The 16,420-nt window shown below is 39.9% G+C and overlaps 1 protein-coding gene across 1 annotated transcript in view; it reads right to left on the bottom strand.

Moving 5' to 3' along the window:
• LOC128659927 (uncharacterized) overlaps positions 1 to 16,420 on the bottom strand; it is a 150,279-nt gene that overhangs the window by 54,501 nt on the left and 79,358 nt on the right. Inside the window, exon 4 of the mRNA XM_053713513.1 lies at positions 947 to 1,060. Coding sequence (XP_053569488.1) covers positions 947 to 1,060 — 114 coding nt within the window. The remainder of the gene's footprint in view (positions 1 to 946; positions 1,061 to 16,420) is intronic.

Here is a 16,420-nt window from a genome sequence, read left to right on the forward strand (position 1 = left end):
ACATAGGTTAAGGTACAAGGAAAAATATAAATTTCCTATTAAATGCCTAAACTAAAAAATGATTTGATCATAACTATAAAGTGCATATTTAATGTACAACATAGGATCCATCAAGAAGTGCATACAAACTAAATAAAGCCGTTTCTAGATCTACCAGCTCACGACTCACGTGATAATCCTTGTACCAGTCCTCCAGCTTGTCCTGTAACAACCTGCAAGTCTCGCTGTTGCTCAGCCTCCGGAGAGTGTCTGCCATGGTACAATGTAGTGTGATGATGCCACAGGGTGATGATCCTGCCCTCTGCTTATTCCAGACACCTCTACCTGCACCTTATATATGAGGGCGAGGGCTGCGGTCAGGTTGTTGTGGGTTGGTGTCACTAGTGTCAGTGAGACTGGGACCGCGCGGCACGCTGATTGGCTGAGGCGAGGCAGGCAGGGCTGAGAGGGCTCCCGAGGCTGCCATAGACTAGCCTCTATTGGGAGCGGTATGGGCAGCGAGGAAGAGACATTAAATGTTAGTCGCCACTAGGTAGCAGTCTCCTGCAGCCCATACAAACAAATACAATCATATTGCGCAACGGAAGGGCTCACCGCCTCTTCCTACTTGCGCAATATGATTGTATTTGTTGAGAATACAACACGACAGTCAAAGTAATAAAAAAAAAGATAGCTGAGTGGGTGGCAGGGGGGTTAGGGGTAAGGGGGGTCACTAATAAATACAAAAAAAAAATTATAAATTTTTTTTTTTTTTTTTTTTTTTTTAATTATTAAAAATGTATTGGTTGGTGTAATTACACACATAGGACAGGTGAGGCGCTGCCTCACCTGCCTCCTATGACAGCACGTCCCTGGAAATACCCCAGGACACTTGAGAGTGGATTAATGGGTTGTGTCTGACTCTCAGCAACATTAAAGTCAAACAAAAGATTAAAATGATTCTCACCAATACCTGTGGGTGTAACATTTTCAGTTTTTATTGTGGGTAAATGATCCCTGGTATCTGGCTCCTCCGTCTCTGACTTCACCTTTATGATCTCTGGTGCAAACACTGGAAAACCTGTAAACAAGGGATGAAACCTCATTATGTTAATAGAAGAGGCTCATAGTATCTCCATTTAGTAAAGTTGTATAAATCAATGGCCTCCTAGCACTGACTGCCTAAGTGAAGAGCTCCCTCCCTAAGGTGTGTATTGTTACTACACTACATGTAATGTTTGTTCCCTCCCTAAGGTGTGTATTGTTACTACACTACATGTAATGTTTGTTCCCTCCCTAAGGTGTGTATTGTTACTACACTACATGTATTGTTTGTTCCCTCCCTAAGGTGTGTATTGTTACTACAGTACATGTAATGTTTGTTCCCTACCTAAGGTGTGTATTGTTACTACACTACATGTAATGTTTGTTCCCTCCCTAAGGTGTGTATTGTTACTACACTACATGTATTGTTTGTTCCCTCCCTAAGGTGTGTATTGTTACTACAGTACATGTAATGTTTGTTCCCTCCCTAAGGGGTGTATTGTTATTACACTACATGTAAATGTTAGTTCCCTCCTTCAGGTGTGTATGGTTATTACACTACATGTAATGTTTGTTCCCTCCCTAAGGTGTGTATTGTTACTACACTACATGAAATGTTTGTTCCCTCCCTAAGGTGTGTATTGTTACTACACTACATGAAATGTTTGTTCCCTCCCTAAGGTGTGTATTGTTACTACACTATATGAAATGTTTGTTCCCTCCCTAAGGTGTGTATTGTTACTACAGTACATGTAATGTTTGTTCCCTCCCTAAGGGGTGTATTGTTATTACACTACATGTAAATGTTAGTTCCCTCCCTAAGGTGTGTATTGTTACTACACTACATGCAATGTTTGTTCCCTCCCTAAGGTGTGTATTGTTACTACACTACATGTAATGTTTGTTCCCTCCCTAAGGTGTGCATTGTTAATACATTACATGTAATGTTTGTTCCCTCCCTCAGGTGTGTATGGTTATTACACTACATGTAATGTTTGTTCCCTCCCTAAGGTGTGTATTGTTACTACACTACATTAAATGTTTGTTCTCTCCCTAAGGTGTGTATTGTTACTACACTACATGAAATGTTTGTTCCCTCCCTAAGGTGTGTATTGTTACTACACTACATGAAATGTTTGTTCCCTCCCTAAGGTGTGTATTGTTACTAAACACATGAAATGTTTGTTCCCTCCCTAAGGTGTGTATTGTTACTACAGTACATGTAATGTTTGTTCCCTCCCTCAGGTGTGTATTGTTACTACACTACATGTAATGTTTGTTCCCTCCCTAAGGTGTGTATTGTTATTACACTACATGTAAATGTTTGTTCCCTCCCTAAGGTGTGTATTGTTACTACACTACATGTAATGTTTGTTCCCTCCCTAAGGTGTGTATTGTTACTACACTACATTTAATGTTTGTTCACTCCCTAAGGTGTGCATTGTTACTACACTACATTTAATGTTTGTTCACTCCCTAAGGTGTGTATTGTTACTACACTACATGTAATGTTTGTTCCCTCCCTAAGGTGTGTATTGTTACTACACTACATGTAATGTTTGTTCCCTCCCTAAGGTGTGTATTGTTACTACACTACATGTAATGTTTGTTCCCTCACTAAGGTGTGTATTGTTACTACAATACATTTAATGTTTGTTCACTCCCTAAGGTGTGCATTGTTACTACACTACATGTAATGTTTGTTCCCTCCCTAAGGTGTGTATTGTTACTACACTACATGTAATGTTTGATCCCTCACTAAGGTGTGTATTGTTACTACACTACATTTAATGTTTGTTCACTCCCTAAGGTGTGCATTGTTACTACACTACATGTAATGTTTGTTCCCTCCCTAAGGTGTGCATTGTTACTACACTAAATGTAATGTTTGTTCCCTCCCTAAGGTGTGTATTGTTACTACACTACATATAATTATGTTTGTTCCCTCCCTCAGGTGTGTATTGTTACTACACTACATGTAATGTTTCTTCCCTCTCTAAGGTGTGTATTGTTACTACACTACATGTAATGTTTGTTCCCTCCCTAAGGTGTCTATTGTTACTACACTACATATAATTATGTTTGTTCCCTCCCTCAGTTGTGTATTGTTACTACACTACATGTAATGTTTGTTCCCTCTCTAAGGTGTGTATTGTTACTACACTATATGTAATGTTTGTTCCCTCCCTCAGGTGTTCATTGTTACTACACTATATGCAATGTTTGTTCCCTTCCTAAGGTGTGTATTGTTACTACAATATATGTAATGTTTGTTCCCTCCCTCAGGTGTGTATGGTTATTACACTACATGTAATGTTTGTTCCCTCCCTAAGGTGTGTATTGTTACTACACTACATGAAATGTTTGTTCCCTCCCTAAGGTGTGTATTGTTACTACACTACATGAAATGTTTGTTCCCTCCCTAAGGTGTGTATTGTTACTACACTACATGAAATGTTTGTTCCCTCCCTAAGTTGTGTATTGTTACTACACTACATGAAATGTTTGTTCCCTCCCTAAGGTGTGTATTGTTACTACAGTACATGTAATGTTTGTTCCCTCCCTAAGGGGTGTATTGTTATTACACTACATGTAAATGTTAGTTCCCTCCCTAAGGTGTGTATTGTTACTACACTACATGCAATGTTTGTTCCCTCCCTAAGGTGTGTATTGTTACTACACTACATGTAATGTTTGTTCCCTCCCTAAGGTGTGCATTGTTAATACATTACATGTAATGTTTGTTCCCTCCCTAAGGTGTGTATTGTTACTACACTACATATAATTATGTTTGTTCCCTCCCTCAGGTGTGTATTGTTACTACACTACATGTAATGTTTGTTCCCTCCCTAAGGTGTGTATTGTTATTACACTACATGTAAATGTTTGTTCCCTCCCTAAGGTGTGTATTGTTACTACACTACATGTAATGTTTGTTCCCTCCCTAAGGTGTGTATTGTTACTACACTACATGTAATGTTTGTTCCTTCACTAAGGTGTGTATTGTTACTACACTACATTTAATGTTTGTTCCCTCCCTAAGGTGTGTATTGTCACTACACTACATTTAATGTTTGTTCACTCTAGGGCTGCAACTAACGATTATTTTCATAATCGATTAATCGGCCGATTATTTTTTTCGATTAATCGACTAATCGGATAAAAAAAAAGAATCAATAATGGTTTCCTATATTTTAAATAAAATTCACATACTGAGTGTTACAAATATAAACTTCAGACTAAAACTTTACATTAACACAACTGTTTGTCCAATTTTTAAGCATCAGAGAACAGTTTTATAATTAAACAAAACCTGTTTGAAAAGAGGTAGAACTAGAAAGACTATCACTGTTGATAACATTCTGTTATAACAGGTCTTCTTTACTCCCCACCTTATAGAAATTAGCTCAGTGTACCTTCTATTGAGTAGCAAAGATAGGAAAGGGTTAACCTGATTGTTCTTAATTATGTAAGGTCCCTTTAAATAGAGGCCAGAAACACAGCTCACATACAGCAGTGATCAAGCGTGTCTTCACACGCGAAACATGTCTGCGGTTTGCTCAGCTGTGACCCCGACCTCTTGCTAAAGGGAGCATTTGCTCTGAATTTGTTTTTATCATTGTCCCAATAAAGATCGTTATCTTTTATTTGAAGCCTCAAGGAACTTTCTTGTTACTTACCTCCTCTTTCATCACGGTGCGTGTTGCCTGATTGACCTCCTGCCCTGTGTAGCCCGGAAGTACACTGTGGACCTAGTGTATTGTTACTACACTACATGTAATGTTTGTTCCCTCCCTACGGTGTGTATTGTTACTACACTACATTAAATGTTTGTTCCCTCCCTAAGGTGTGTATTGTTACTACACTACATGTAATGTTTGTTCCCTCCCTAAAGTGTCTATTGTTACTACACTACATGTAATGTTTGTTCTCTCCCTCAGGTGTGTATGGTTATTACACTACATGTAATGTTTGTTCCCTCCCTAAGGTGTGTATTGTTACTACACTACATGAAATGTTTGTTCCCTCCCTAAGGTGTGTAATGTTACTACACTACATGAAATGTTTGTTCCCTCCCTAAGGTGTGTATTGTTACTACACTACATATAATTATGTTTGTTCCCTCCCTCAGGTGTTCATTGTTACTACACTATATGCAATGTTTGTTCCCTTCCTAAGGTGTGTATTGTTACTACAATATATGTAATGTTTGTTCCCTCCCTCAGGTGTGTATGGTTATTACACTACATGTAATGTTTGTTCCCTCCCTAAGGTGTGTATTGTGACTACACTACATGAAATGTTTGTTCCCTCCCTAAGGTGTGTATTGTTACTACACTACATGAAATGTTTGTTCCCTCCCTAAGGTGTGTATTGTTACTACACTACATGAAATGTTTGTTCCCTCCCTAAGTTGTGTATTGTTACTACACTACATGAAATGTTTGTTCCCTCCCTAAGGTGTGTATTGTTACTACAGTACATGTAATGTTTGTTCCCTCCCTAAGGGGTGTATTGTTATTACACTACATGTAAATGTTAGTTCCCTCCCTAAGGTGTGTATTGTTACTACACTACATGCAATGTTTGTTCCCTCCCTAAGGTGTGTATTGTTACTACACTACATGTAATGTTTGTTCCCTCCCTAAGGTGTGTATTGTTACTACACTACATATAATTATGTTTGTTCCCTCCCTCAGGTGTGTATTGTTACTACACTACATGTAATGTTTGTTCCCTCCCTAAGGTGTGTATTGTTATTACACTACATGTAAATGTTTGTTCCCTCCCTAAGGTGTGTATTGTTACTACACTACATGTAATGTTTGTTCCCTCCCTAAGGTGTGTATTGTTACTACACTACATGTAATGTTTGTTCCTTCACTAAGGTGTGTATTGTTACTACACTACATTTAATGTTTGTTCCCTCCCTAAGGTGTGTATTGTCACTACACTACATTTAATGTTTGTTCACTCTAGGGCTGCAACTAACGATTATTTTCATAATCGATTAATCGGCCGATTATTTTTTTCGATTAATCGACTAATCGGATAAAAAAAAAGAATCAATAATGGTTTCCTATATTTTAAATAAAATTCACATACTGAGTGTTACAAATATAAACTTCAGACTAAAACTTTACATTAACACAACTGTTTGTCCAATTTTTAAGCATCAGAGAACAGTTTTATAATTAAACAAAACCTGTTTGAAAAGAGGTAGAACTAGAAAGACTATCACTGTTGATAACATTCTGTTATAACAAGTCTTCTTTACTCCCCACCTTATAGAAATTAGCTCAGTGTACCTTCTATTGAGTAGCAAAGATAGGAAAGGGTTAACCTGATTGTTCTTAATTATGTAAGGTCCCTTTAAATAGAGGCCAGAAACACAGCTCACATACAGCAGTGATCAAGCGTGTCTTCACATGCGAAACATGTCTGCGGTTTGCTCAGCTGTGACCCCGACCTCTTGCTAAAGGGAGCATTTGCTCTGAATTTGTTTTTATCATTGTCCCAATAAAGATCGTTATCTTTTATTTGAAGCCTCAAGGAACTTTCTTGTTACTTACCTCCTCTTTCATCACGGTGCGTGTTGCCTTATTGACCTCCTGCCCTGTGTAGCCCGGAAGTACACTGTGGACCTAGTGTATTGTTACTACACTACATGTAATGTTTGTTCCCTCCCTACGGTGTGTATTGTTACTACACTACATTAAATGTTTGTTCCCTCCCTAAGGTGTGTATTGTTACTACACTACATGTAATGTTTGTTCCCTCCCTAAAGTGTCTATTGTTACTACACTACATGTAATGTTTGTTCTCTCCCTCAGGTGTGTATGGTTATTACACTACATGTAATGTTTGTTCCCTCCCTAAGGTGTGTATTGTTACTACACTACATGAAATGTTTGTTCCCTCCCTAAGGTGTGTAATGTTACTACACTACATGAAATGTTTGTTCCCTCCCTAAGGTGTGTATTGTTACTACACTACATATAATTATGTTTGTTCCCTCCCTCAGGTGTGTATTGTTACTACACTACATGTAATGTTTGTTCCCTCCCTAAGGTGTGTATTGTTATTACACTACATGTAAATGTTTGTTCCCTCCCTAAGGTGTGTATTGTTACTACACTACATGTAATGTTTGTTCCCTCCCTAAGGTGTGTATTGTTACTACACTACATGTAATGTTTGTTCCTTCACTAAGGTGTGTATTGTTACTACACTACATTTAATGTTTGTTCCCTCCCTAAGGTGTGTATTGTCACTACACTACATTTAATGTTTGTTCACTCTAGGGCTGCAACTAACGATTATTTTCATAATCGATTAATCGGCCGATTATTTTTTTCGATTAATCGACTAATCGGATAAAAAAAAGAATCAATAATGGTTTCCTATATTTTAAATAAAATTCACATACTGAGTGTTACAAATATAAACTTCAGACTAAAACTTTACATTAACACAACTGTTTGTCCAATTTTTAAGCATCAGAGAACAGTTTTATAATTAAACAAAACCTGTTTGAAAAGAGGTAGAACTAGAAAGACTATCACTGTTGATAACATTCTGTTATAACAGGTCTTCTTTACTCCCCACCTTATAGAAATTAGCTCAGTGTACCTTCTATTGAGTAGCAAAGATAGGAAAGGGTTAACCTGATTGTTCTTAATTATGTAAGGTCCCTTTAAATAGAGGCCAGAAACACAGCTCACATACAGCAGTGATCAAGCGTGTCTTCACACGCGAAACATGTCTGCGGTTTGCTCAGCTGTGACCCCGACCTCTTGCTAAAGGGAGCATTTGCTCTGAATTTGTTTTTATCATTGTCCCAATAAAGATCGTTATCTTTTATTTGAAGCCTCAAGGAACTTTCTTGTTACTTACCTCCTCTTTCATCACGGTGCGTGTTGCCTGATTGACCTCCTGCCCTGTGTAGCCCGGAAGTACACTGTGGACCTAGTGTATTGTTACTACACTACATGTAATGTTTGTTCCCTCCCTACGGTGTGTATTGTTACTACACTACATTAAATGTTTGTTCCCTCCCTAAGGTGTGTATTGTTACTACACTACATTTAATGTTTGTTCCCTCCCTAAAGTGTCTATTGTTACTACACTACATGTAATGTTTGTTCCCTCCCTCAGGTGTGTATGGTTATTACACTACATGTAATGTTTGTTCCCTCCCTAAGGTGTGTATTGTTACTACACTACATGAAATGTTTGTTCCCTCCCTAAGGTGTGTAATGTTACTACACTACATGAAATGTTTGTTCCCTCCCTAAGGTGTGTATTGTTACTACACTACATGAAATGTTTGTTCCCTCCCTAAGGTGTGTATTGTTACTACACTACATTAAATGTTTGTTCCCTCCGTAAGGTGTGTATTGTTACTACACTACATGTAATGTTTGTTCCCTCCCTAAGGGGTGTATTGTTATTACACTACATGTAAATGTTAGTTCCCTCCCTAAGGTGTGTATTGTTACTACACTACATATAATTATGATTGTTCCCTCCCTCAGGTGTGTATTGTTACTACACTACATGTAATGTTTGTTCCCTCCCTAAGGTGTGTATTGTTATTACACTACATGTAAATGTTTGTTCCCTCCTTAAGGTGTGTATTGTTACTACACTACATGTAATGTTTGTTCCCGCCCTAAGGTGTGTATTGTTACTACACTACATTTAATGTTTGTTCACTCCCTAAGGTGTGCATTGTTACTACACTACATGTAATGTTTGTTCCCTCCCTAAGGTGTGTATCGTTACTATACTACATGTAATGTTTGTTCCCTCCCTAAGGTGTGTATTGTTACTACACTACATGTAATGTTTGTTCCCTCCCTAAGGTGTGTATTTTTACTACACTACATGTAATGTTTGTTCCCTCCCTCAGGTGTGTATTGTTACTACACTACATGTAATGTTAGTTCCTTCCCTCAGGTGCGTATTGTTACTACACTACATGTAATGTTTGTTCCCTCCCTAAGGTGTGTATTGTTACTACACTACATGTAATGTTTGTTCCCTCACTAAGGTGTCTATTGTTACTACACTACATGTAATGTTTGTTCCCTCCCTCAGGTGTTTATTGTTACTACACTATATGCAATGTTTGTTCCCTCCCTAAGGTGTGTATTGTTACTACAATACATGTAATGTTTGTTCCCTCCCTCAGGTGTGTATGGTTATTACACTACATGAAATGTTTGTTCCCTCCCAAAGGTATGTATTGTTACTACACTACATGTAATGTTTGTTCCCTCCCTAAGGGGTGTATTGTTATTACACTACATGTATATGTTAGTTCCCTCCCTAAGGTGTGTATTGTTACTACACTACATGCAATGTTTGTTCCCTCCCTAAGGTGTGTATTGTTACTACACTACATGTAATGTTTGTTCCCTCCCTAAGGTGTGTATTGTTACTACACTACATATAATTATGTTTGTTCCCTCCCTCAGGTGTGTATTGTTACTACACTACATGTAATGTTTGTTCCCTCCCTAAGGTGTCTATTGTTACTACACTACATGTAATGTTTGTTCCCTCCCTAAGGTGTCTATTGTTACTACACTACATGTAATGTTTGTTCCCTCCCTCAGGTGTTTATTGTTACTACACTATATGCAATGTTTGTTCCCTCCCTAAGGTGTGTATTGTTACTACACTACATGTAATGTTTGTTCCCTCCCTAAGGTGTGTATTGTTACTACACTACATGAAATGTTTGTTCCCTCCCTAAGGTGTGTATTGTTACTACACTACATGAAATGTTTGTTCCCTCCCTAAGGTGTGTATTGTTACTACACTACATTAAATGTTTGTTCCCTCCCTAAGGAGTGTATTGTTACTACACTACATGTAATGTTTGTTCCCTCCCTAAGGTGTCTATTGTTACTACACTACATGTAATGTTTGTTCCCTCCCTCAGGTGTGTATGGTTATTACACTACATGTAATGTTTGTTCCCTCCCTAAGGTGTGTATTGTTACTACACTACATGAAATGTTTGTTCCCTCCCTAAGGTGTGTATTGTTACTACACTACATGAAATGTTTGTTCCCTCCCTAAGGTGTGTATTGTTACTACACTACATGAAATGTTTGTTCCCTCCCTAAGGTGTGTATTGTTACTACACTACATTAAATGTTTGTTCCCTCCGTAAGGTGTGTATTGTTACTACACTACATGTAATGTTTGTTCCCTCCCTAAGGGGTGTATTGTTATTACACTACATGTAAATGTTAGTTCCCTCCCTAAGGTGTTTATTGTTACTACACTACATATAATTATGTTTGTTCCCTCCCTCAGGTGTGTATTGTTACTACACTACATGTAATGTTTGTTCCCTCCCTAAGGTGTGTATTGTTATTACACTACATGTAAATGTTTGTTCCCTCCTTAAGGTGTGTATTGTTACTACACTACATGTAATGTTTGTTCCCGCCCTAAGGTGTGTATTGTTAGTTACTACACTACATGTAATGTTTGTTCCCTCCCTAAGGTGTGTATTGTTACTACACTACATGCAATGTTTGTTCCCTCCCTAAGGTGTGTATTGTTACTACACTACATGTAATGTTTGCTATTGTTCTCATTAGGAACATAAAGTGAGGAGGCATCTCAGGAATTTCTGGCTTTCGTAAAAGTGAATTTTTATTCTGCAAATTAAACGGTTTTACTACATAATTCTGCTGCTTCAGGTGAGTCAAAGACAAGAGAAATGTATGTGCAGTCACCTATCAGCAGCTATCCCCCAGTAGTTCATTGTCGCTCCTGAGCCTACTTAAGTATGCTTTTCAACAAAGAATGATAAGAGAATGAAGCAAACTAGATAATAAAAATTAAATTGGAAAGTTGTTTAAAATGACATGCTCTGTGAGAATCATGAAATCACAATTTTAAACAAGGACATCAAGTACTGAGCTATATGTATGTATGTATGTATTATATATATGTTTATGCCAGTGTACTTTAAAATGACATGAAATTCAAAATTTAAGTCTCATAATTTAGATGGAGCTTTCCAATTTACTTCCGATATCAATTTGTTCTGTCTTTTTCTATGCACACTCTCTGACGCACACTCCCTGTTCACAGTGTATACGTATAGGAGTCTTTCATTGGCTGATGGCAGTCACATGAAACAGTGGCCAGTGAAATCAATGTTTGAAATTTCTCAGATAAAAAAAATAATCTACTAATAATTTCAAATCCAGAGTAAGTGCTATTTTTATTGTGCATTTGCAGTTGATACAATTCTACTGTATTTAATGTTCCTTTGATTTCTCAGGTGAACATAAAAAGCAGGGAATCTCCTGTCTCCACTCACAATATACTGCATGCAAGCACAACTAGATCAGTGACAGCCCGACAATTTACTGCATGCAAGCACAACTAGAACAGTGACAGCCCCACAGTTTACTGCATGCAAGCACAACTAGATCAGTGACAGCATCACAGTTCACTGCATGCAAGCACAACTAGAACAGTGACAGCACCACAATTTACTGCATGCAAGCACAACTAGATCAGTGAAAGCACCACAGTATACTGCATGCAAGCACAACTAGATCAGTGACAGCACCACAGGTTACTGCATGCAAGCACAACTAGAGCAGTGACAGCCCCACACTTTACCGCATGCAAGCACAACTAGATCAGTGTCAGCCCCACAGTTTACTGCATGCAAGCACAACTAGATCAGTGACAGCACCACAGTTTACTGCATGCAAGCACAACTAGATCAGTGACAGCACCACAGTTTACTGCATGCAAGCACAACTAGATCAGTGACAGCACCACAGTATACTGCATGCAAGCACAACTAGATCAGTGACAGCACCACAGTTTACTGCATGCAAGCATAACTAGATCAGTGACAGCACCACAGTATACTGCATGCAAGCACAACTAGATAAGTGACAGTACCACAGTATACTGCATGCAAGCACAACTAGAGCAGTGACAGCACCACAGTTTACTGCATGCAAGCACAACTAGATCAGTGACAACACCACAGTTTACTGCATGCAAGCACAACTAGATCAGTGACAGCACCACATGTTACTGCATGCAAGCACAACTAGAGCAGTGACAGCAACACAGTTTACTGCATGCAAGCACAACTAGAGCAGTGACAGCACCACGTGTTACTGCATGCAAGCACAACTAGATCAGTAACAGCACCACAAGTTACTGCATGCAAGCAAAACTAGATCAGTGACAGCCCCACAGTTTACTGCATGCAAGCACAACTAGATCAGTGACAGCACCACAGTTTACTGCATGCAAGCACAACTAGAGCAGTGACAGCACCACAGTTTACTGCATGTAAGCACAACTAGATCAGTGACAGCACCACAGTTTACTGCATGCAAGCACAACTAGATCAGTGACAGCACCACCATTTACTGCATGCAAGCACAACAAGAGCAGTGACAGCACAAGAGTTTACTGCATGCAAGCACATTTAGAACTGTGACAGCACCACAGTATACTGCATGCAAGCACAACTAGAGCAGTGAGCAGTAACAGCACCACAGTATACTGCATGCAAGCACAACTAGATCAGTGACAGCACCACAGTTTACTGCATGCAAGCACAACTAGATCAGTGACAGCACCACAGTATACTGCATGCAAACACAACTAGATCAGTGTCAGCACCACAGTTTACTGCATGCAAGCACAACTAGATCAGTGACAGCACCACAGTATACTGCATGCAAGCACAACTAGATCAGTGATAGCACCACAGTTTACTACATGCAAGCACAACTAGATCAGTGACAGCACCACAGTTTACTGCATGCAAGCACAACTAGATCAGTGACAGCACCACAGTATACTGCATGCAAGCACAACTAGATCAGTGATAGCACCACAGTTTACTACATGCAAGCACAACTAGATCAGTGACAGCACCACAGTATACTGCATGCAAGCACAACTAGATCAGTGACAGCACCACAGTTTATTGCATGCAAGCACAACTAGATCAGTGACAGCACCACAGTATACTGCATGCAAGCACAACTAGATCAGTGACATTTCGAGTGGTATATAAACAATTATTATAAGCTTAATTAATTTAGTAAATTTAACTCTGTGTGTGTTGGATTTTAATGAATTTCATTTTTTATTACTTCTGTATGCTAATTTTTCTGTATAATAAAAAACATAATTTATGCTTACCTGATAAATTCCTTTCTCCTGTAGTGTAGTCAGTCCACGGGTCATCATTACTTATGGGATATTAACTCCTCCCCAACAGGAAGTGCAAGAGGATCACCCAAGCAGAGCTGCTATATAGCTCCTCCCCTTTACGTCACACCCAGTCATTCGACCGAGAACCAAACGAGAAAGGAGAAACTAAAGGGTGCAGTGGTGACTGGAGTATAATTTAAAATTTAGACCTGCCATAAAAAACAGGGCGGGCCGTGGACTGACTACACTACAGGAGAAAGGACTTTATCAGGTAAGCATAAATTATGTTTTCTCCTGTTAAGTGTAGTCAGTCCACAGGTCATCATTACTTATGGGATACCAATACCAAAGCTAAAGTACACGGATGACGGGAGGGACAGGCAGGATCTTTATACGGAAGGAACCACTGCCTGAAGAACCTTTCTCCCAAAAACAGCCTCCGAAGAAGCAAAAGTGTCAAATTTGTAAAATTTGGAAAAAGTATGAAGAGAAGACCAAGTTGCAGCCTTGCAAATCTGTTCAACAGAGGCCTCATTCTTAAAGGCCCAAGTGGAAGCCACAGCTCTAGTAGAATGAGCTGTAATTCTTTCAGGAGGCTGCTGTACAGCAGTCTCATAGGCTAAACGTATTATGCTACGAAGCCAGAAAGAGAGAGAGGTAGCAGAAGCTTTTTGACCTCTCCTCTGTCCAGAATAAACGACAAACAAGGAAGAAGTTTGGCGAAAATCTTTAGTTGCCTGTAAATAAAATTTCAGGGCACGGACTACATCCAGATTGTGTAGAAGTCGTTCCTTCTTTGAAGAAGGGTTAGGACACAATGATGGGACAACAATCTCTTGATTGATATTCCTATTAGTGACTACCTTAGGTAAGAACCCAGGTTTAGTATGCAGAACTACCTTGTCTGAATGAAAAATCAGATAAGGAGAATCACAATGTAAGGCCGATAGCTCAGAGACTCTTCGAGCCGAGGAAATAGCCATTAAAAACAGAACTTTCCAAGATAACAATTTGATATCAATGGAATGAAGGGGTTCAAACGGAACACCCTGTAAAACGTTAAGAACTAAGTTTAAGCTCCATGGTGGAGCAACAGTTTTAAACACAGGCTTAATCCTGGCCAAGGCCTGACAAAAAGCCTGAACGTCTGGAACCTCTGACAGACGTTTGTGTAAAAGAATGGACAGAGCTGAGATCTGTCCCTTTAAGGAACTAGCAGATAAACCCTTTTCTAAACCTTCTTGTAGAAAAGACAATATCCTAGGAATCCTAACCTTACTCCATGAGTAACTCTTGGATTCACACCAATGTAAGTATTTACGCCATATTTTATGGTAAATCTTTTTGGTAACAGGTTTCCTAGCCTGTATTAAGGTATCAATTACTGACTCCGAAAATCCACGCTTTGATAAGATCAAGCGTTCAATCTCCAAGCAGTCAGCTTCAGAGAAGTTAGATTTTGATGTTTGAAAGGACCCTGAATCAGAAGGTCCTGTTTCAGAGGCAGAGACCAAGGTGGACAGGATGACATGTCCACTAGATCTGCATACCAGGTCCTGCGTGGCCACGCAGGCGCTATTAGAATCACCGATGCTCTCTCCTGTTTGATCCTGGCAATCAATCGAGGAAGCATCGGGAAGGGTGGAAACACATAAGCCATCCCGAAAGTCCAAGGTGCTGTCAAAGCATCTACCAGGACCGCTCCCGGGTCCCTGGACCCGTAACAAGGAAGCTTGGCGTTCTGGCGAGACGCCATGAGATCTATATCTGGTTTGTCCCAACGTCGAAGTATTTGGGCAAAGACCTCCGGATGAAGTTCCCACTCCCCCGGATGAAAAGTCTGACGACTTAGGAAATCCGCTTCCCAGTTCTCCACTCCTGGAATGTGGATCGCTGACAGGTGGCAAGAGTGAGACTCTGCCCAGCGAATTATCTTTGATACTTCCATCATCGCTAGGAAGCTTCTTGTTCCTCCTTGATGGTTGATGTAAGCTACAGTCGTGATGTTGTCCGACTGAAACCTGATAAACCTCCGAGTTGTTAACTGAGGCCAAGCCAGAAGGGCATTGAGAACTGCTCTCAATTCCAGAATGTTTATCGGAAGGAGACTCTCCTCCTGAGTCCATGATCCCTGAGCCTTCAGGGAATTCCAGACAGCGCCCCAACCTAGTAGGCTGGCGTCTGTTGTTACAATTGTCCAGTCTGGCCTGCTGAAGGGCATCCCTCTGGACAGATGTGGCCGAGAAAGCCACCATAGAAGAGAATTTCTGGTCTCTTGATCCAGATTCAGAGTAGGGGACAAATCTGAGTAATCCCCATTCCACTGACTTAGCATGCACAATTGCAGCGGTCTGAGATGCAGGCGTGCAAAGGGTACTATGTCCATTGCCGCTACCATTAAGCCGATTACCTCCATGCATTGAGCCACTGACGGGTGTTGAATGGAATGAAGGACACGGCAAGCATTTTGAAGCTTTGTTAACCTGTCTTCTGTCAGGTAAATCTTTATTTCTACAGAATCTATAAGAGTCCCCAAGAAGGGAACTCTTGTGAGTGGTAAGAGAGAACTCTTCTCTACGTTCACCTTCCACCCATGCGACCTTAGAAATGCCAGAACTAACTCTGTATGAGACTTGGCAGTTTGAAAGCTTGACGCTTGTATCAGAATGTCGTCTAGGTACGGAGCCACCGCTATGCCTCGCGGTCTTAGTACCGCCAGAAGAGAGCCCAGAACCTTTGTGAAGATTCTTGGAGCCGTAGCCAACCCGAATGGAAGAGCTACAAACTGGTAATGCCTGTCTAGGAAGGCAAACCTTAGATACCGGTAATGATCTTTGTGAATCGGTATGTGAAGGTAGGCATCCTTTAAATCCACTGTGGTCATGTACTGACCCTTTTGGATCATGGGTAAGATTGTCCGAATAGTTTCCATTTTGAACGATGGAACTCTTAGGAATTTGTTTAGGATCTTTAAATCCAAGATTGGTCTGAAGGTTCCTTCTTTCTTGGGAACCACAAACAGATTTGAGTAAAACCCTTGTCCGTGTTCCGACCGCGGAACCGGATGGATCACTCCCATTAGTAAAAGATCTTGTACACAGCGTAGAAACGCCTCTTTCTTTATCTGGTTTGTTGACAACCTTGAAAGATGAAATCTCCCTCTTGG

The sequence above is a fragment of the Bombina bombina genome, chromosome 5 (genome assembly GCF_027579735.1).
Source record: "Bombina bombina isolate aBomBom1 chromosome 5, aBomBom1.pri, whole genome shotgun sequence".
Lineage (NCBI taxonomy): Eukaryota > Metazoa > Chordata > Amphibia > Anura > Bombinatoridae > Bombina > Bombina bombina.